Source organism: Larus michahellis, chromosome 3, assembly GCF_964199755.1.
Source record: "Larus michahellis chromosome 3, bLarMic1.1, whole genome shotgun sequence".
Lineage (NCBI taxonomy): Eukaryota > Metazoa > Chordata > Aves > Charadriiformes > Laridae > Larus > Larus michahellis.
Genome location: NC_133898.1, coordinates 48,240,823 through 48,262,403, shown reverse-complemented (window position 1 = coordinate 48,262,403; position 21,581 = coordinate 48,240,823). Strand labels below are relative to the sequence as shown.

At 35.8% G+C, this 21,581-nt stretch overlaps 1 protein-coding gene across 9 annotated transcripts in view; it reads left to right on the top strand.

The window, feature by feature from the left end:
• RYR2 (ryanodine receptor 2) overlaps positions 1-21,102 on the top strand; it is a 422,851-nt gene extending 401,749 nt beyond the window's left edge. For all 9 annotated transcript variants that reach the window (XM_074580040.1, XM_074580034.1, XM_074580039.1 and 6 more), the window contains 9 exons: positions 2,642-2,775; positions 8,438-8,498; positions 10,207-10,353; positions 12,133-12,267; positions 14,536-14,692; positions 16,528-16,592; positions 17,884-17,984; positions 19,439-19,490; positions 19,787-21,102. In XM_074580040.1, coding sequence (XP_074436141.1) covers positions 2,642-2,775; positions 8,438-8,498; positions 10,207-10,353; positions 12,133-12,267; positions 14,536-14,692; positions 16,528-16,592; positions 17,884-17,984; positions 19,439-19,490; positions 19,787-19,882 — 948 coding nt within the window. In that variant the 3' untranslated portion in view covers positions 19,883-21,102. The remainder of the gene's footprint in view (positions 1-2,641; positions 2,776-8,437; positions 8,499-10,206; positions 10,354-12,132; positions 12,268-14,535; positions 14,693-16,527; positions 16,593-17,883; positions 17,985-19,438; positions 19,491-19,786) is intronic.
• Positions 21,103-21,581: the final 479 nt, after the last annotated feature.

The window sequence follows — 21,581 nt, the reverse complement described above, 5'->3', positions numbered from 1 at the left end:
AGTTTTAATGCATGTTTATTTTCGTGTTTGAAGAAATGTGGACTCCACTTCTTTGAAATATAACTTTGATTCAGTATAGATTTATGTATTTACCATTTCAAAATACACAGAATTCCTTAGTCATTTCATGTTTCCAACTACATTTATGTTGTTTGGGTAGTTATTCTTTCAAATTTTTTCTACATACAGCTTGCTGCATAGATCAGGAATTCAAATACGTTAATGAAATTCTGTGGAGAATTTCTGTGTATACTTGTATGTATGTTGCAATATATGTAAATTGTTTTGTCTGTGTGTATTTATGTATTCACATTCAAGCACACAGAATAGAGAGCCCCTCATCCAGGAGAGGGCTATAGAGAGGAATTTAATAAGAATATAGGACAGATTGAGATATTTAGGCACAGGGCATATCAGACAACTGTACTGACCAGCAAACTACATACACGCTCTGGCTGTTTTTTGTCCCTTACCACTCTATCTTCTCACAGTTTTTCCTCCCCAAATCATCTAAACCCTTCCCTTTTTCCCACCTTTGCTTCCTCCCCATAACATCCAATAATAGGTTCTGTGCGATCCCCAAATGCTCTTCCTTCACCATCCCATAATGTATCCCATACCCCTGGGTGGCCCTCTTAGTCTGAAAGGTGATCAGGAGAACTACTCCCAGTGATTCATCTTGATGGGTTTCACACCTGGATACTGGGGCTGAGGCTCTCCTGGGACAGCACTGGGAGGTACCAGGCAGAGTATCCGTTCACTGGGAGTCTGTTCGTCGAGTTCCTGACTGCCATTGTGCCCCTGTGCTTCTCTAGGCTTGAGGAGGAGGGCCTTTGATGGGCTGATGGGCCTGGGAGTAACTGGGCAGGGTATTCTTTGGACTCTCCCCCAACCATTGTCTCTCTGTGCTCCTTTGTGGTTGTGCAGATGAGCTTTTATCACATAACCTAACAATCTCGGGGTCTCTCTCTCTCTCTCTCTCTCTCTCAAAAATAGTCCTCCGTAAGCAGAGACTGTTGAAGTTCATTTCTTATGACTGTTACGTCAAAAGTTTTCTCAGCTTGCGCTTAGAAAAGAAATGTTGTGTCTGTACCATAGCTTACAACAGGAATACTCTTCCTAGCATTTGGTCACAATTGAAAAAGAGAGTATCTATGTTGTTGGATCAGATTTACCCCACCTTCACACCATTTAATGCCAGTCTTGAATCAAACTTTTGGAAACATGTCTTGTTAAATACTAGTGTAGCTCTTCTGCTTCATAACACTTTTAGGTCAACCTGTCTAAAAATGCTTTGAGTTGTGTCTTCATTCTGCTGTTGAAAGTATATTTTTGCATGTTTGAAGTTGTCAGATACATATTTCTATCTGCCTATCTAAGCAAAGAGGAGGGAGTAGCTTGCACAGAGTACTTAAGAAGGAAGATAAAATTCTGCATTGCTTCTGTCAATCTAGTAGGTCAAGGAAGGTTCCTATTAAAAGGAAAAGGAGCATGGTTTTAAACTGTGTGGAAGGTTTGGTACTTTAGCTTTGGCTGAAGAACTTCTCTGCACAGATTTAAGTGTCTTCAAATACAGTATTTTGCAAAGAATGTTTTCTTTTATATATATTGATATTTGTATATAAATATACTTAAATCCCCAGCCCAGTGAATGATCCACAGTCATGAAGCACTGTTTTCAGGCATATAACAAAGAAGGCTTGTCTCTCAAAATCTGTAAAAATATCAATAAAGATTTAAAGCATTGTTTATTAGTAAGCTGGTAAAATACCACCTCACCTGCAGTAGTCATTCAGTTATAATCTTGTTATCCAAAATTTTGTGTTTATTTGAATATTCTTTTGAAGGAAGGAGCTATTTGTTCAGTGAGAATGACAGCAAGTAAATCTTCATTTCCAGAAAAGTTTCTCAAGAGATATGTTGACTTTTGTAAGAAAGAGATGGGTGATAGTTTGAATTCACTGAAAATCATTTTTAGCTCTAAATCTCTATTCAAGACCTTTTGATTCCTACATATTCTAAGTGTATTATAGTTTCATTGCATTATTAACTAACAAAAATAAGACCAAAAAATTTTTCAATTGAACTAGTTAATAAGTGAGGACATTTTTCACGACTATTTCAATGTGAAATAATCCCTTTTAACAGAAAAAAAAAGAAATCCAAAAGTCAAGGTCAAGATGCTCAGGTTATTTAACAACACTTTTTAAACAGAATAAATATGTATCTTCTTTCTTAAAAGGAATAACCAGTAAGGGTCAAATACTGTCTTTGAGAAATCTGATTTTAATCAGACCTTTTCACATAGCTAGGATATTCAAAATATCATCCTGTGTGAGCTCACAGTGTTGTTTTTTTTCTATCAGTGATGATATTGATTTAGTTATTCTTCTTCTGCTGGGTTGCTTTCCTTTTCCTGTTGTCATTAAATGAGTAGGAACATCTTATCTTTGACAGCCATATCTTGCCTCTATTGAATCGATTGCAATTGAGCAGAAAAAAAAAATTACTGACTAATATGATAGGCAGATGGAAACAGTGAAAAAAGATCATGTATGTTAAACCTCTTGTCTTCAGAAACCAGGCTAAAAAACTGCTAGTCTATCCAACTGATTATCTTGAATATTTCTCCTAACTTTAGGTCATGGATAAATATGGTGAGTTCTATGGCCGTGACAGGATCAGTGAGTTACTAGGAATGGACAAAGCTGCTCTCGATTTTAGTGATGCTCGAGAAAAGAAGAAACCAAAGAAGGATAGCTCCTTATCTGCTGTGTAAGCATTTGCTTCTGGGTTTTTTTGTGTGATTTTTTTTGTTTGTTTGGGCATGTGGTTTTTTTTGTTTTGTGTTTTTTTGTAAGTTAAAATCAAGTGTTCAAGGTTTGTCCTTCAGCTTTGAATTTTCTTGTTGCTCTTTTATGTATAGTTATATAAGATAAATCAATTCTTAAATTGAATGATATAGTGAATTTATTTCATTATAAAAAACATATATGCAGGACTCCACTGTTTTTTATGTATGAAGATTTAGTTTAGTGGACAGCTGCTTGAATGCACCACATTGCCACTGTTTGGATAGCGTCATTACAACTGGGCTGGAAACGCCTTTTCATTATTTTCTCAGTTCAGGTCAGCTGGAAAGAGTGGGCAAAATTGACACTGTGTATTCTGATTATAAAGAAATGATGGAAGAAATTTAAGTGATAGTGACCAGTAAAATCTAGGAAGTTGGATGATTGGTCTTCACATCTTTTTATGATTGTCCCTAAACTGTGTATTTGCCTGTCATCTGAGAGAAAAAAAGCCCTTAGATATTCAGAGCAATTTCACTCATTTTCCTTCTTAGGGTTTTGTAAAAGAAAGTTTTTTGTTTTCCTTCTTTTGGTTTTTGTAAAGCACTGCAAAAATGTTTTTTCCAGTTCTGCATTATAAAAGAACATATTAAAATAGATAGAATATATTTCGACACAAGGCTGATTAAATACTTAATTTCAGAATCGGGCCTGAAGGATGCCAGTTTTTTGTTACATCTCTAATGTCTGCTCCATGTTATATATGTTAAAAAAAAATAAATTACGACCTCATCCACCTTTCACGTTCTCCCTGGAGAAATCATTCCATACTTATAACAGATGAATATACGGTGGGCTTCAGGAAGGTACACGTATCCACTTTTTACCAGTTTCAGAAATGAACACTAATGAAGCTACTAAAACTTAGACATATTCCAGATTCAGCATTTGAAATATATTTACAGGGCAATGAAGAGAGAGTTGGGAAAAGTACTGGAGTTGAACCCTTACTGCACCACTTCTGGGCAAAAAAATGGAGAACAGTATGACCTGGTGCAGATCCCAGCTCTAGTGCCTCTGCTTCTGCGTGTGCCAGCAGGAGATGACCCAGACCTATGTCTTTCTCAACACAGAAGGGAAATGCAGCATGAAGCATTTCCATTCCCAATACAAATGAACCAGGTTTTTCTTCTATCTCCTTGACCCCTAGCTCCTACTGTTTCTTCCCATTTCCTGTGGGCAAATAACCTTCCATCTGGATTTCCTTCCATCTGTCTTTCTGCAAGGGACTCGGAGCACTCTACTTGCAAGTGACCATGGTCCTTCAGAAGCTCCTGCCTATCACACTGATATACTGCATTAAAAAAATCCTCAGTATACTGTTATATTTTAATTCTGGAAGAGCCATTCAGCTTATGGATGCAGTCTTGAGTATTTTTTAAGTATATAAATTTATAAATATGTGTTTGACTATTTAAATAATAATTTAAATATATTGCAGCATTATTTAAATATAACCAACTAAGGAGGATGATGCGGTTGGAGCTTTACTGTAGATTAGGCAGTAAAGACAGTTAAAATTTGCACACTGGGATTGAGACAGCGCGCTGTTTTTCCATTGAATAAGTTTCCTTTATGTGGTGGATGGTGTTAAACTAGCCACAGCATGGATGAAGTATATTTGAGAGAATGATATGAAAGTTATTTATCAGAGATATCATAGTGAGGATTACCTCTCAGTCCCTTTACCTTCCTAACTGCTGTTAGGAACTGAAGCTCAAGCATCTGCAGCATTATCAGTGATATAAGGCTAATTTGGTGGAAAATAAGCAGGGCTTCTGTTGGTTGCTCACATGGCAGAAGAATTCTTCCCCTTTCGAGAAGAGAAAAACGTAAAGAATTTTCTCCTGGAAGATGTGAGGTTTCCATAGTTTGACGAGAAGATAAACCATATCGTAAATGTGAAGTGTACAAAGAATGAGTGCAGTTGGCCTCAGGATGTGAAAGAGGTTAAAAGGTCTTATTCTTCCTTGTCACAAGAAACAATAACCTAGGTTTTCAAAAGATTCTGGAGGAGGTAACGTAATGTAGTATCTTGGAGAACAGTATTACCTCTGATAAACTAGTAGACTTTTACCTCAGGTGACAGCCTGCCTTTTGCCCATAATGACTGGTGAAAAAGTAAGGGATTTTAATTGACGTAGTTTCTACACCTGAAATCCCAAGATTTATACTGGATATGATATCACCACAGGATTTGCAAACCTGTGGATGTGCCTATTTTGTCCAAATAGGAGTGTATATTTGCAAGTGGGTAGTGGCTTCAGCCTTCATGGTTGAGAGGCAGGTGCAGTTACCGTTAAGGTATAATGTCCAAATTCCCAGCCTGTTCCATTGAGAGGAATGACGCATATGTGGGAAACTCAGCTTCAAGCTTTTCCATTTATGGATGCTAATGTAAGATACTTCCTCCTTTGATTATTTACTTGGGAATCTTAAGCCTAGTGGATCCTTGTGGAGGCTTTGTGTAGGATACTTTAAAGTGATAATCTATTCTATGTGCTGTATCTCCAAGGCAGACAGATTGACCAACACAGAGTAATTCATTGTTTTGTTTTGTTTCGGTTCAATGCTTTCTTTTTTTAATGGTCAACTGGCACCATTCTCTGTAACGTATCACCTGCTCATGTTGTTCAGTGCCTAGCACAAAAGGATCAGTATTTCGACACAATGCAATAAAAATCATAATATTTCCTACCCAGTTGACTAATTAATAAATGATGAATGTTTCTAATCTGATGGGATGCTTTCTGTTGAACAAATAGTAACACTAACAGAAGATCTTCCTAAACGCCTACATTGAAACTCATTAATTGGTAAGAATGATCATATTTTCATTAATGATTTTTCTTATAGAAAGATGGGTCATTTTTCTGTTTTCTCTGTTAGATTAGCCTCCTGAAACAACATGAAAGAACTTTTAACAGAATATTTCAGTGTCTGCTAAGAAAGTTAATGTGAAGAGCTAACTAATTAAAACTGACTCGTCACAGTTTTAGTTTGTCTGTCATCTTGGAAAAAGGTTAAAGTCTTCTGCAAGGCTATTTTTCAGTTTGAACTTCAGTTTGCAAAGTAATGGTAGTTTTTGCTCAGCTGGCAAAACCCTGTAGCTGCTCTGAACAGCTGTGATGTACAAACATTAAAATGATTCAGAATGAAAAGTTCAGAATTTTCTGATTCCAGTTTAACATTAGTATTATTTGATTGCCTGAGGATTTTTTTTTTTTAAAGGGAAGAAAGAATAACTTTTGAAAACCTACTGTTATACTTTGAACAGCTGAATGCAGCAGGCCTTAAGAAAGAAGCTGTAAAAGGTCTGGGTGTTGTTGAAGGTGATAAAATACTAGTGCAGGTTGCAGCCAAATATAATACAGGCAACTTCTCACAAATTTCTTACTGTTTATTCACACTGTGCATTCTCACACTGTGCCATCATTCACCATCACTAAACTCAGCTACTACAACTACAGTACTAGAGTGTATGATGACCTGTTCAATGGTGCAGAAAAAAGTCTAGTAAAAATTCATCCAGACTAAGAAATTAATCCAATATAATACTAACTAATGATATTCCAACGGAAACTAGAAACCATACTGTTACTTTTTGATTCACAGCTGTAGAGCTTAATTTTTATATAACCTTATATTCTTCTAAGTCTTTGAGCTGCTTGATCAAGGTTGTGAGCAGAAATAAACAGGAGAATGCAGTATTATGCATGTATTATTGCTTTGCTATCCATATAAAACTTACCTTAAAAAAATAAAGATATGGAAAAATGAACAGTTCCTTTTTCCATATAGGCCAATATTCGCTTATTTTTTGGAGCTCTAAGCTATTTCTGTTTGTAAAATATAAAATCATCAAATTAAATCAACTATAGATGAGTTTCCGTGGTGCTGGATTTTTTTTGCCGTTTCATGAGAGAGTATCCTGCCTGTCCATAAGCAGTCCTGTCCATGGCGTATCATTTGTAAGACAAATATATTTTTGAATAGGTAGAATGTAGTCACAAGAATATGCCTGACACTAGAAGTGAGTGGTATTGGGTCAGAACAAAGTAAGAAATTAACTTGCTACTGTAATATTTTAAGAAATAAATTTCAAGAGGTTTTGATTCATTTATCACCTGAATATGTTATTGAACAATATTTGAATGAGAAACTGTTCCTAACGTTCCCCATTTCCCTTCTAAGACAAAATTTTCTGTAAATTTGGATTTCTTTAATAACTCAAATTTGGAGCTAGAAAATTTTCTTATAACTTGTGGTTGACAAAAATGGTATCAGCAGCTCTTAGCTGTGCTAGATTGTTGTTGGAGAAGCCATTTGATTGTTGAAGCAGCATTCCTATCTTTGGTGAAATGGCAGCGTGCTAGATTTATCTTTGTGTGCTCTGTGGTATCTGGAGCATAGCACAGTTCGGGGACCTTTGAGACTAGCATGATTCTAATAACTTCTTTCAAGAGATGAACGGAAAATTTGTTATGGGTGCATCTTTCCATCCTTGTATACTTGAAAGCCTGTTAGAAAAAAAACTTGGAGCTTTTATCTATCTAGTGTATGCAGTTTGTTTGCTATACAAATACCATCCCTGCAATCCTAATCAGACAGTAAATGTCACCCAGTGACTATGGCCTGAGTTACCATGGAAGAAACTCAGGTGAAACCTTAGGCTTTAGTTTCTACAGAGTTGCTGTCTACTGTAAAGGGAATAATAACGCAAACCCAATTGCTGAGCATGCCATCAATGTGCCTAGTAAACTGTGATCAACTCTCGTTCTTTAAAAAAGTTTCATGCCACTTTATGAGAAGTTTTAGATTTGTTAACCTAGTAATTTTTTGCCTTTGCATAGGTAAAAAAAAAACATCAACGAATGAAATGGTAAAAAAGAAAATGAAAGTCTGTTGAATCTTGTTTAACTAGATAATAGACTGTAGAATTCACCATTAGTCTCTGCGCTTATGTTATTTTTATCTTTACAGAGCATTATTAATATAACTGTGCTCTTCTACTTGCTCTGAGATAAATGTTATAGTCCTGTAGAAGTTCAGTGTAGGCAGAAAAGTATAATTCACTGTGAATAAAGAGTCAAAAAATTGACCATAAATGACTTACTGTATCATGTAAACATTTTCTGCATAGAAGCAAAATGTATCTACGAAAGACCTGCCATGTGTAAATTTGAGAGCAAGGGTCAAATCTTTCACAATCCAGAAAAATTCTACTACATTTCTTCTGCTTTTCCCTTTTTGTTCAAGTAGACTAATACACTTCAGAAGGAAAAATGAATTCTTAATTAAAATAGATTGTAGACTATTTGGCGTAGAGGTCTTGATCTAAATTTGATTTAATGCTGTTTTTCATTATACTAGCTGCACTTATATCTATGTAGTGTTTGTATGTTTATACAGGAGGTTCAACTTGGGTCTTTTGCCTCTTAGTTTTATGTGTAAAATGGTGTTAAAGAGTAAATACTATTGCATATAATACAAGTAGGAGTTTGGTATTTCTTCCTGCAGATTATGTTGCATATTTTCCTATTGCATTTTGATATAAGATGCAATTTATTTCTTTATTTTTACAGGCTAAATTCCATTGATGTTAAGTATCAGATGTGGAAATTAGGAGTTGTTTTCACTGATAATGTAAGTTTATCAGTATGTGTGTGTGTGTGTGTGTATATGTGCACATATATTCACCTTCCAAAGAGCAATACATACATGTTAACCCAAAGTAGTACTTCAAAGTACTTCAAAGGGAGGTATGAAATACTCTGGATTACATTTAATTTACTACATAGATGAAGAAAATCTTGGAAGCTTAAAAAGGGATTGCCGAAATCTTTTCCCAGTTACATAGGTATCAGTCTATAGAACCTCAGTCAAGTCCTGTCCCTCTTCTGATATGCTTTATTCAGGAGCGATAAGCAAGCACTGTGCTGTAAAATCAGGAAACTGACTATATAAATTCTGTTTGCCATTTTTCATATTGTTCATAAACTTTATGAACACTTGAATATTCCCAGATCTCGGTCAGATCTCTATAGTTAATATATGTGGAATTACTAAAATTTGGATCCCTGAAACTGGTAGTAGGATGTGACACAGAATGAGGCTGATGATTTCAATAATTTGAACAAAACAAATTTTTAAAAACAAACAAAAGAAACGATAAACAAGACTGTTAAAATACCTTGCAGTTTAAGAAGTCGCTCATATGATTATTAAGAGTCTTATGATTATGGCTTGCTGTCCTGGTTCCAGTGAGAGAAGTTTCATTTTCCCCAGGCTCCGGCAGGGACACAGGTGTGTTCCATCCCATGCGAGCCATGCCCAGTCGGTAGCCGGGAGCTGCCGAGGGAGGGGGCGGGAAGTCACTGCTTGGGAGCGGGCTGGGGCGTCCCGGGCCCCGTCGGTGAGCGGTGGTTCCGTAATCGTGTTTGTACGTACTTCTGTCCGTGTTATTGTTGTTATTCTCCTGTTCTGTTAAACTGCCTTTGTCTCAACCCACGAGTTTTGTCTTTTTCTTCCGATTCTCCCCCCTCGGCTGTGGGGAGGGGGCGAGAGAGCAGCCGCGTGGTTCTTTGTTGCTTTCTGAGGCTAAACCGTGACACTTGCTTAACTCAATTTGTTTTACTGATGGAAAAAAATGGTTGGGGAACGTACACTTTTAGAACTAGGAGTGCTGGAGAAGGAGTGTAATTTGACTTCAGTCAGGAAGAGTGAAATGATAGCTCTCCAGATCTCCAGACAGCGGGATCTGTAAAGAGTTACAGTTTGTTCAGGATTAGGTGGTTTTTTTCTGAGGGACTGTAATTTCTCTTATATATATGTGCTTGTCTTTGACTCCAATAAAAATTAAATTATAGAGGAAAAGTTGTAGTAACAGTTAGTAAACTACTTCATACATATGTTTAAGTAGTAGTTTTAGTAGTTTGAATTAATTATAAAACCCCTTTTATAGCTTGGAGACTTTCATTTGTGATTAACCACCTTGGGGCTTTAATATTTCAATCTAATTATTTAGAGATTAGTAAAGAAAAATCATTTAACTCAGAAAAACTTCTTACATTGGAAATATTAACAAATAAGGTTTTAGCAATTTTGAAATTAGTTTTTACAAATTACAATTTAGAATATGTCAGTTTTGACCTTTTCTTGTGAACTCTGTGTTTTGTACAAAGGAAAATTCTTACAGATCTGTTGCAAAATCTGTGAAAAAAACCAATAAATCATTGTTTTCTATTTAAAGAAAAGCACATTCCAGCAATTTTTACCTTTCCTTAGTGTCGTGAATTATCTTAAAGATAATAGCTATGAGTTTTATTTTGTGATGTACTTGTTTTTTTGTTAGTCTTTCCTTTACCTAGCTTGGTACATGACCATGTCAGTCCTTGGCCATTACAACAATTTTTTCTTTGCTGCTCATCTCCTTGACATTGCAATGGGATTCAAGACGTTACGAACTATCTTGTCATCAGTGACCCACAATGGCAAACAGGTATCAACTGTCATCTCTTTATTTTCTCTTGACAACAGAATTATTCTTTTTGTCATGACATTTAGAACTTGGGTCAGTGTGAAAACTAGCCAATGGGCTTTATAACCGTAAAAAAATGGGACTAGGATGTATGGCAGTCTGTAGCTGTTGTGAGCAACTGTGTTTTAAAGTTACTGATAAATAGATTTTCAAGACTCATCCAAAGAAAGGTCCAGTTGAGACCCAGTTACTCTTTCTGTTAGAGGACTTTAGAGGAACTCTTTGATAATAATAAATCTTTTATCAAAGAAGTTATAAAATCAGAAATTGCATTTCTAATTTAAGTAAAGAAAATAACTAAGGCTTTTCATCTACTGAAATCTGTTGTAGGAAGGGTCGTTTCATGTAACCTGAGACTTAGTGTTCCTCAAGTCTGATAGCCTGCCTAGTTCAAAGGACCTTTGCAAACAGTTTTTAATGGGGGGGAAGTCATCCTTGGTCTCCTCATCTTCCAGCAAGGCAGTTTATATAAAGATCTTCTCTGTGTGTACTTATGTACTGTTATAATAAGATGGAACTTCAGTTCTTAGTACAGTGTAGGTGCTTTAGAAGTCTGGTGGCAAATGCCATTTTGAAACTTAGCAGCAGCAAGTTATTTTTGAGGAGTTTTTGTTTTTATTCTCTTTTGTTTAAAGCAAGTTTGATACTAGTGAAACACGAAATCATTCACAATGATTTTTTATAAATGCTAAAGGTGATTGAGATGCTTTCTTTTGCAAATTTAATTCTGCCTTCAAATGCACTGTCCTTGTCAACATTTTTTATGAAGTAATACACATTTAAATGGATATGCTTATATTCCAAAATAGCTAGTGCAGCACACGACATATAGAAGACTCTTAAGTATGAACTCACCATAACGAACTGTTGTTTTAATTTATGTGACAAACTTACATTTAATTTGTATAACAAAAATTGTGTCTTGAAAAGTTGCAAGAATCAATAATACTGCATCTTTTACCCTTAAAAGAACAGAATTTCTTAAATTCTTAATTATGGTTTCTTAAAAGAAAAAAAAGGCAAAAAAAATCAGTCTGCACCTGAAAAAAGTGAAGTATTCTACCTTTTAAAAATAGTCCTGAAGTTTTAGCAAATTATCTGTCAAGTAAGGGGGCATAATTTAGGAGGAAACTTTTTAGATCTCACAGCTATGAAAGTGAAATATCAATTTGCAGGATATTGCAGTTCACTTTCAGCTGCTTTCCATAAAGCTCAAGGCAAAATTTTAATGATGCGTTTGAGCAGTGGGGTATTTGTTGCTGCATCTCAGAGATAGGTATTAAAACAAACTGTTCCTAATAGTTTATATGTGATTTCATAGATGTAACAAAAATTGTTTCAGTATTAAATTAGTAGAAATACCATATTGCAATTATATAATAGGTGATATTAACTAGTAGTACTCTCAGGTAGTAAACCTTCAGATATCTTTGTCTTACTGTGTGGTTTTCATATTGTGGTTCTAATGGATTGTTTGATTGTTTATGTATCCACTAAATTTTGCAAGGTTTGTCTTTGTGTTTCTGAAGCATAGTTTTCTTTCAAAGTAAAGCAGATGAATGCACAATCTTTGCATGAAAGTATGCTGATATATTACCAAATATTACAAATAAAGTAAAGAACGTTTTCCTTCTGCTAGTACATATAGATTATTGTTACTTTCATTCTCTTTTTGTGAAGAAAATTGCATAGAATAATTCCGTGGTGGTGTTCTATCCATTCTATATTTTTGTCCTCCAGCTTGTCCTAACAGTGGGATTACTGGCAGTGGTAGTGTACTTGTACACAGTAGTAGCATTCAACTTTTTCCGCAAGTTCTACAACAAGAGTGAAGATGGTGATATGCCAGACATGAAATGTGATGATATGCTAACAGTAAGTCTTATTTTGGTTTCTAAATTTTTTCTTAAACTGTTATGTTTTCGTCCTGACCTTTCTTGTAATTCCTATTCATGCAGTTGTATCATTATCCAGAAACAGGAAAGACTATAATTAAAGGCAAAGGAAGAAATATAATGAACATCCCTAACAACTATATATACCCTGTGTATTTTATACAAACACAACTATAAATGAATAGAAGAAATGTAATGGTGTTCTTTGCTATAGTTTCTCAAAAAATGAAAAACAATTATAAGCTGTGAAGCTGAGCCAAGTCAGTCAAAGGGCAGTACTTCTGAATCTTGAGGTTCTGCAGGCCATTCAGGAGGAGGGTCAGTTATAGGCAAGGAATTTCATAAGTAATTTAGGTACTGAAATGCTTATTTAAGCTTGGAAATCCATCAGTTTCCTTTAGCATGAATTGCCATGGTTATTTTCAATTGGCAATTCTGTTACTGAAATCTCTGCTGTGCTCAAACCACTGGAAATTATTTTGTACTTACTGAGACAGTGCCAGGCTTTGCAGTTGTGGATGGTATGTAGAGCTTAAATCATGAAGAATTTCAAGATGTGTTGCTGTTAATATCCTTCTAAAGCAATCATCTACAACAAAGTTATATATATTTCAGTATGTTATGCAATATGAATCACTTACAGGGAACTGATGCCGTTTAAAAGACCAATATTTAGATAAACTGTTGAAGCAGATTAGTATGTCTATATTTTTGTCCAATTTTGGACACTCAGTACAAGAAAGACATAGGTAAACTGGAGCATGAATCAGCGGAGGGCTGCTAAATTGGCAGGTGCTGGAGCGCTTGCCGTTGGATGAGAGGCTGAGGGAACTGGGCTTGTTTGGCCTGGAGAAGAGAAAGCTTCAGGGTGGTGGGAGTGTAAGAGCGGCTCCCCAGTGCCTGCAGAGAGATTATTGGCAATTCAAATCCAGGGTCTTTGCAGCAGTGCATGGCAGGAGACCATAGACATGAAGTGGAAAAAGGTGTTCTGACTGAGGAGAGCCAAGCAGTGGATCAGGTTACTCAGAGAGGTTGGAATGACCTGACTGGCTAAAGCCCAGAGCAACTTTGAGGTTTTAGTGGACCCTGCTTGGAGTGGGATTTGGACCAGAGATCTCTCAAAGTCCCTTCTGAACTGACCTGCTCTGTAATTCTCTGAAAATACACTTAGAAAAAGGCTATGATATTGTACAGGAATGAGTTAGAATAACATGTGATATGCTGTAAAATCAGGGTTGTCTTTTGCAAGAGCAGTAAGACTTGCAATGTGATATTAAAAAAAAGAAAAGAAAAATACAAGTACAGGGAATATATTTTTATTTTTAGAAATAGAAAAATAACTTTTAAAACTTTTTAGATAACTAACACTACATTCACTCATTAAGTTAATGATTGACTTTGGTGAAATAAAAACTCTGAAAATTGTTACATTTTTCCGCCATTGATCACTCAGAATTGTATGTTACTATACAATTTCTTACATAAGGGAACTTGGGGGTAAGAGTGTCATAGAAATAGAAGAATGGATTTTTGGTATGGTTAGGTTATTTTCATCACTACTTTTTGATAGGGAGTGGGAACCCTGGAACTGTAGTTTGCAAAGCTACTTAGAGAAAAAGAATCAATCCCCTGCTCCAGACCTCTGAGAGTGATATAATTTTCAATTAAGTTATAGCATGATAAATGGGAAATTTTGCATTGTCAGCTTCCCACATAGCTATACCAAGAGACCTATTATACCACTTTTCAGGTCATAGTTTCATAGTATTAGTTTTAGACTTTTTCCATCATTAGCCTGTTCTCTACACAAACGTTCTCAAAGATTTTCTGTTTATTTTGGTTTTTTTGTTAAATTTTTGTTTGAAACACCAAAGGTGGAGAAAGTCATTCACTTGAGTTAGGAAAATGGAAAAGGAGATGGCTGTGGTGGTAATGGAATTTCCTATTTGTATGTTATTGAAATGATTGTATGTGAATCATGGTGTGTGCTGGGCTTCAAGCAGTTGAGCCTTTTGTCTTTTTGAACTGCTACATAAGGACAGAACGTGAAGCACTGCAGCTTCAGCTGCACAGCAGCATTTCACCTCCCTCAGAAATATACATAACCTCAAAGGGGACAAAAAGATAACTTGACTAGTACGGTTGCTAGACCATAGACTAGTTCTGCCAGTTACTGAATTTGCAACACTGGATATTTTTACTTGTAGCTGCAAACAAACTTTATATCCCTTTATTTTGTGTTTTCTAGTGCTACATGTTTCACATGTACGTCGGAGTTCGTGCAGGTGGAGGCATTGGTGACGAAATAGAGGATCCAGCAGGAGACGAATATGAAATCTATCGGATTATCTTTGACATCACTTTCTTCTTCTTTGTGATTGTCATCCTGCTTGCAATTATTCAAGGTATATGTTTGTAACCCATGGTGAGACTGAAAGTGTTATTTAGCAGCACAAAGGTCTTAGTGCTACAGTAATCATACACCTAAGATTCAACTAGGACACCAGGGCAGATCATGAAGCACTGATTTATATAGTAATCTCCCCCAGCTGGCTTTTATCCATATGCCATTCTTCCTAGTCTCTGTCAAATCACCAGGCTCTAACTGGACCAGTGGAAACAAAAAAAAGCTCTTTGCTGTGGGAATACGGGTGTCACTACAGTTTCTGTCTTCTCATTACCCTTTCTAAAAGCCTGCTGTAAGTAATCAGCAAGACAAGTGATTAAAAAGTGATTAGAAATCACCTTAAATTTGTGATTCATCATAACACCCTTTGTGAGCTTCTGTGTACAAAATCAGTAGTGGGTGCTGTCAGTATTCCCTCTGCCAGCATCCAAAGTTCTTGACTGTCTGGCAAAATGTCAGAGTGCTTGTAGTGGTGTGAAAATTGGAACATAATGTAGTTTAATCTTTTCTTGCATAAATAACTCTGATGTGGTGCCTGCTTCCTTGAACGACATCAAAGAGTAAAAAAAGGCGTCTGATATAAACCAGTTTTGCTATATCCTGGTTAATGACAATGGAAAGTCAGTTGCCATCAGGTTAGCTTCTGAATTTGAGTGAAACTACTTGACTGGTAGTGTGATTCACTGTTGTGATCTGGATAGTGGACTGAATTTTGGGAATTTTTTAGGTTTTTTTCTATTATGTTTTTATTAATGATGTTTAATGTTATTGCCTAAAGTACTGAAAAGCCCTATCTGTTTACATATTATACTTTCAAAAGATTGTCAGGAATCACCAGAAGATCATCTCTTATTAAAGTTTGCACAAATTAACAGAAGTATATTCTTCATTTAGGAAAAATGTGTAATGACTTTTGCTAGGTCCAGTTGCTGTTATAAATAGTGATACTTTATTGATTTCAGCTAATTTATGATGATGTTGACAGCAGTAAGGATGCTTTCTCACTTCCTACAAGGGAGTTTAGAAGGTGACTCTGAGCTTCTATAAATTGTTTATAACTCTTACTCAAGCAGCAAGTCTTTTAAAGGGCTTGCGGAGGGTGCAAAATTTTTTCTATCCTGAAATGGCATATCTCTTACTGTTTGTTTCTTCATTTTGTGAGTGGCTGAAGAGTAGAGGCCTTAGCTGTCAAGCTTTGAGTATAATTCTCATCTGGTATTCATCAGTTTTACAGCACAGTAGTGTCAGTAATGATTGTGGAGTTACTCCTTATTTGTATTGGTGTAAACCAAGGGAGAACCATAAAGAATTTATGATCTGAGCCATAGAGCCTGTGGTGGTTTTTCTTCATTCTGTGTTTCCTTGAAATGACCTCTCACTTCTGTAGAGCTCTGGCAGTGGAATCTCGTACTACGTGACAACCATAATGAGAGAGGATGCACAGAGCTCTGGGATCTCTGCATTTACCGTGTAATAAATCCCTGAACTCTGTTAAATGTGCAGTAGTATTCTTTCTATAGTAAAGCCTCCATCACTGTAAAACCACATGAGTCTTCATGTACTGAATCAAAATTAGAGCATTGTGAATAAAACAGAAGTCTGAATGTCCCATTTTATAATTCCAAATGGTACTGGTAGCCATTTTCTTTGTACTCGCTCATTTTTCTTCATGTATTGCGATGGTTCTTGTGGGTTTTGGACTGTATATTGGCTTCTATTATTTCTGCACAGGATTCTTGTTTAATATTTGTTGTCAGAGTTATCCCTGGATTTCCAAATATTCGTCACAGTTCTGTTGTTGAACATTAACTATCGTTTTAACTTAAACCCTAGGTTTAATTATCGATGCTTTTGGTGAGTTAAGAGATCAGCAAGAGCAAGTTAAGGAAGACATGGAGGTAAGAACATCCCATTACTGAACAATACCCTATTTTCAGGTTTCGTGAATATCTGTTTTAAATCAAAATGTGATCTAGGTAGTGGATAGTTTTTTAAACTAAGAGGAAAATACAGTCCTGTACATGGCCCATTATTATACAATGTCCCGTCTGAGATTCTACTCTCACATCTCAGTTCATTAGATGGAAATAATAACTGAGATATTTTTTTTTTACTTTTTTCGTGTGTATTAAAATTAATAATTTATGTAAGTAGTTCTGTTAGTACCCAATAAAATTCTTTATAGACAATTCTATGAGGAGAAAACTCTGCTAGTGTCCAGGTTCTGCATAGCATTTACCACTCTTTGCTGCCTCCTGTGAAAGAGGCATGCTATGTTTTGACAGGTGCTAGCAGCTACCTTGCATAGGACACAAACCCAGGTTGTCTACACTGCTATTTTGCTTTAAGCATATTTTGGGTATGGATTATTTTTTTTTTAATACCGCCAGATCAAGTGTGGCCATTTTTTTGCTGTCAGTGATAAGTTAACAAAAATTCAGAAAAAAAGGCCAACAGCTTATTTTCCTATGACTTTTTAAAGTTTAGACTAATCCCTGTATCTTCCTTTTTGTAAACATGGAAAATCTTTGTACATTGCGGTATGTTATAATGAATTACATGTCTGTGGCTATTTAAGTCTTTTGGATCTTCAGACTAGAGGTTTCTAACACAGGGTGTTAATGCTGTCGTGTTATACTCCATCTCGGAAGTAATTTTCTTTGGTTAATCTATGTGTGAAAATGTCCTGTACTTCGTGGTTTTTGATTTTGTCATTTAAGTATGACTATAAGAACTCAGAAAAGTGTTGGAAACCCACTGTCTTTTGTAGTCTAAACTTTGAGCGTATCCAGTTTCAGCTGGACAAGCACAACAGGATTGAGGGAAATATTGCTATATGTTACAGTAAGTGCTATTTACCGTGTTAAAGGAAAAAAAGGAAAAAATCAGCTTTGACTGTTGTACGCCATTCTTTCTCCTGATACCTGTTCACTTACAGCTGGCAAAGCCTTTTTTTTTTTTTTTTTTTTTAAACAGTAAGAAGCTATTCTGATGGCAGTTAAACTTCTATTCAAGTGTTTTGGCTGAGATATCCAGTCCCAATCATTAAAAGAAACCCCTTTTTGTTCAGCACATATTATACATGATGCATTGCCATTTTCAAGAATGGTTACATTTTTATTAGCCTTTTCTCAAAGAGGGGCAGGGTTATGTATAGTGTTGAAGTGCTTTCTTTATTCTTTCTTTTAGACGAAGTGCTTTATCTGTGGAATAGGAAACGACTACTTTGATACAGTACCCCATGGCTTTGAAACTCACACCCTACAGGAGCACAACTTGGCCAATTATTTGTGAGTACAGTAAAAATGAAGTCCTCACTAACTCATGACCCTTGCAACCTCCGCAGGTGCCTGATTAGCTCTCTTGCATAAGTAAGAGCCAGTACTGTTTGGCTTTGATGTGCACCCATGCTGTCTGAATATATAATTCTGTGGTGATGGGAGCAAGGAATGAACAAACTTCATTACCTTGTTTGCAACTTGGTTGCGACACACCGAGTTTGTGTGAGCTTGGAGATGGAAACTGGGAACTTAGTATGTGGCTGTGAAGGCTTTGTAAAAAGTAAGGCAAAAGAGGGAGAACTTATATTGGACAGAATATTTTGAGTGGAGTGCTGAGGCTGACTAAAAGAATCCGGGACAAAGGGAGGTAAGGGAACTGGAACAAGGAGCTAGTGAGGGGAGGGATCAGGCCAAGGGCATCAGGGCCACCTTTGGAAAATCCAAGCAGAATGTCAGTGACCACTAAACTCAATCCTTTAAATTCTGGAAATAAAGCCATTTATCAGGTCCACAATCACTGTATCATACTGTTCCTCTCCTGTCAAATACATGTGAAAATCCAGTGCCAAAGTGTATTTTATACTAGTGCTGTCAGTATGAAGCAATGGATGGATTGTGACTTTGTGTGTATAGACTAGCACTGTATGTACACAAAATTATGAGACTGTAAAGTCAAACATCCCCATAAAGAACTTCCACCTGAAAAACAGGTAGTGCAAAAAAAATACATTAAAAGCACTTTCCTGTGGGATTTTATTCCTGCTTACAAAGTACTACACAAATAACGTGCTACAGCGTACTTACTCTAAGTGCATCATCCTGAGGAAATGTTTTTTGATATTTTTGTGTGTGATCATATTTCATATTTTTACATATGTTTGGAGAGAATCTTTAATGAGATTTTGAAATCATCACCTAGTTTCTGTCAAATATCTCAAAACCTCAAGACTGAAGTATTTTAAAAATTACAAGTTCTTTTGTGCTTATGCTGATCTTGAGTTACATACACCAGTGATATATCCCCAATCTATAATTTTATTAAAAAGAAATCTCTTAATCATCTTCAGCATTTCTTATTCACTGTGGGTAGAGGGGGAAAAAAAAAAGATCGAGTGACTATTCTCTGTCAGCTTCCAAGTTGGTGTTCATGGGCAAGAAAATATCTATTATAATTTTCAGATTAGAAAGCTTAGAAAATCTTAATTTCAACTGAATTTTTGTTTACTGTAAACCAAACTGAATCTCTTGCATTTTAGCATACTATTAATTGAACAATAAGTGAATGTCAACAGTGTCAGGAAAGTATATTTAAAGGGACTATTATCATAAATAGAACTCTGGAACTTGTAAGTCCGTGAACAGCATTATCACTGTAAGCAACATGCTGAAAAATATCCATCCCTCTGTGGGCTGCCTAATGTTTCCAAATATTGTATTCATAATAGGTGTTTCTTTGCTTGTAGGTTTTTTCTGATGTATCTTATTAACAAAGATGAAACAGAGCATACAGGACAGGTAGGTTGAACAACTCTATGAATGTCAACAGTTGTTAAATAAGACTGATTCTAAAATAAAGATCATTCAGGCTTGGCAAAACTAAGAGTATTCTAATGAATAGTTCCCTATATGGTATGTGACTTAATTCTTCTAAACAATTCATAGGACTTTGGTTGCTTAATGTTAGATTGAGTATCAATTCTGTAGTATTGATTCTATTTTGTTATCTGACCTGTTATTCTTAAATTGCTATGGTTATGGTTGGTGCTTTCTCATTGAATCAAGTTAAATTATTTAAATTCTCTTTCTTTCAGGAATCCTATGTATGGAAAATGTATCAAGAACGGTGCTGGGAGTTTTTCCCTGCTGGTGATTGCTTCCGAAAACAATATGAAGACCAGCTCAACTAAGCAGAGATGAGGATTTCCAGCTGAAAATATGTCCATGCATTTCCCAAGTCTTTTGGGAATGTCTAAGAGATTTCTTAAATCCCCAAAGCTGTGTGCTTTTTGGAGCACCAAAGCTCTGTTTTTAATGACCCAACTGTGCTTTTATTTTCTTGTGTATTTGCTTTGAGAACACTGGAGTAAAGAACAATGAAAAATAACAGCAGCTCTGGAAAACAAACCAACCACTTGCACACACAAACGATATCCCTATACATAACATGCACACATAAGAGACTTGAGACAGCTTATTCTGAAACTGCCAGATGATGCCCTTGTCTATAAAATCACACATGGGGTTACATGGTAGCAACACTCATTCAATCTGTTTATTTCGTCATCCTGGAAGGATGTAGTTCACAGAGCACTGTAAAAGATTGTGTGGACACTAAGTTGTGGGGAAATAGTGCCTTACTATATGTGGGTTGAGCTATGCAGAAGATGAGTGCATGATGACATCTTTTTTTTTTTTTTTTTTTTTTGTGTCTGCCCTTTCTTCCAAGTTAATATTTATTTTGTGGTTTTAGTGAGTTTGGGAGGAAGGGATTTGATTGTGCACACCTTTTTAATAAGACTGGAGTGTCTCAGGACAAGATTAGGTTATTCTCATCAAGTTCATTTCACATTTACCTTCCTCTCTAGCTTTTGCTCTTATTTTGGTAATGCTCTGATACAACACTGCAACTTTATGAAATCTTTGTATGAAAACAAGATGACTGCAAAAAACACTTTAACAAGAAATGTTTCATTGCATGTTTATTATGCAAGTTTAAAACAATCAAAAAAAAAAAACCAACCTTCAGAAGCAAGTTGATCAACATGAAAAAACATTCACAATAATTATATCCATAGTAATAAAGTGTTGTGGGCTTTATTGTACATCTGGAACAAGTGTCATCAGCCAACAATGTATATGTTATGAATTTGACAGTAGTTTTGGTTTCTTTTCTTTTTCTTTCTTTCATTTCTGCCACCTGTGATCGATAGTGGAGTTGAAGATTTTCTCATTAAATTATTTTTTAAAAGCAAAGCTGAAGCAATATCCATTCAGGGACTCCATCAGTTGCATCATGAAACACCAATGACGTGTACATCACTCCATTTTGAGTCCTTTTCGATTGTAATGCCAGTCTTTACAAATAAAAAGAAAGATTCAGAATGGAAACAAGCTGGTTTTCGTAGCATTTGAGGTCTTTGTTATGGAGTCTTTTTATTAATCCCTCAGTTAATTACATCCACTTCGAAACAGGATTAAGCTGCTGTTTCCTCAATGAACTTTTTTTGTTTTGTTGTTGTTTTTTCTTCTGGACTTCCTGCTGTTCTGTTGCTCCATTACATTTCTGTGCAGGCCACAGTTTTGTCATAAAATAAATTGGCTGTATCAATTTTCAGTTATAACTAAAGAAATATTCATTTAAAAATACTAATTCTTTATTCTTAAAAGCCAGGCTTTCAGTTCAGCAGATTTTGAATATTCCTACTCTGAAATTGTCAGCCTGATGAGGATTCTTGTAAAATTCTCTCAAATTCTACAATACTTGAAACCAGAGGCTGGGCAGGTTGGCAGCGGTCTTTCAGGAGTCTTTCAGGATGAAATCTACTCGTTATATGGTGATGGAAAACGTTTCTTTTTCAATATGAAAAATCTTCATTTATGGAATTA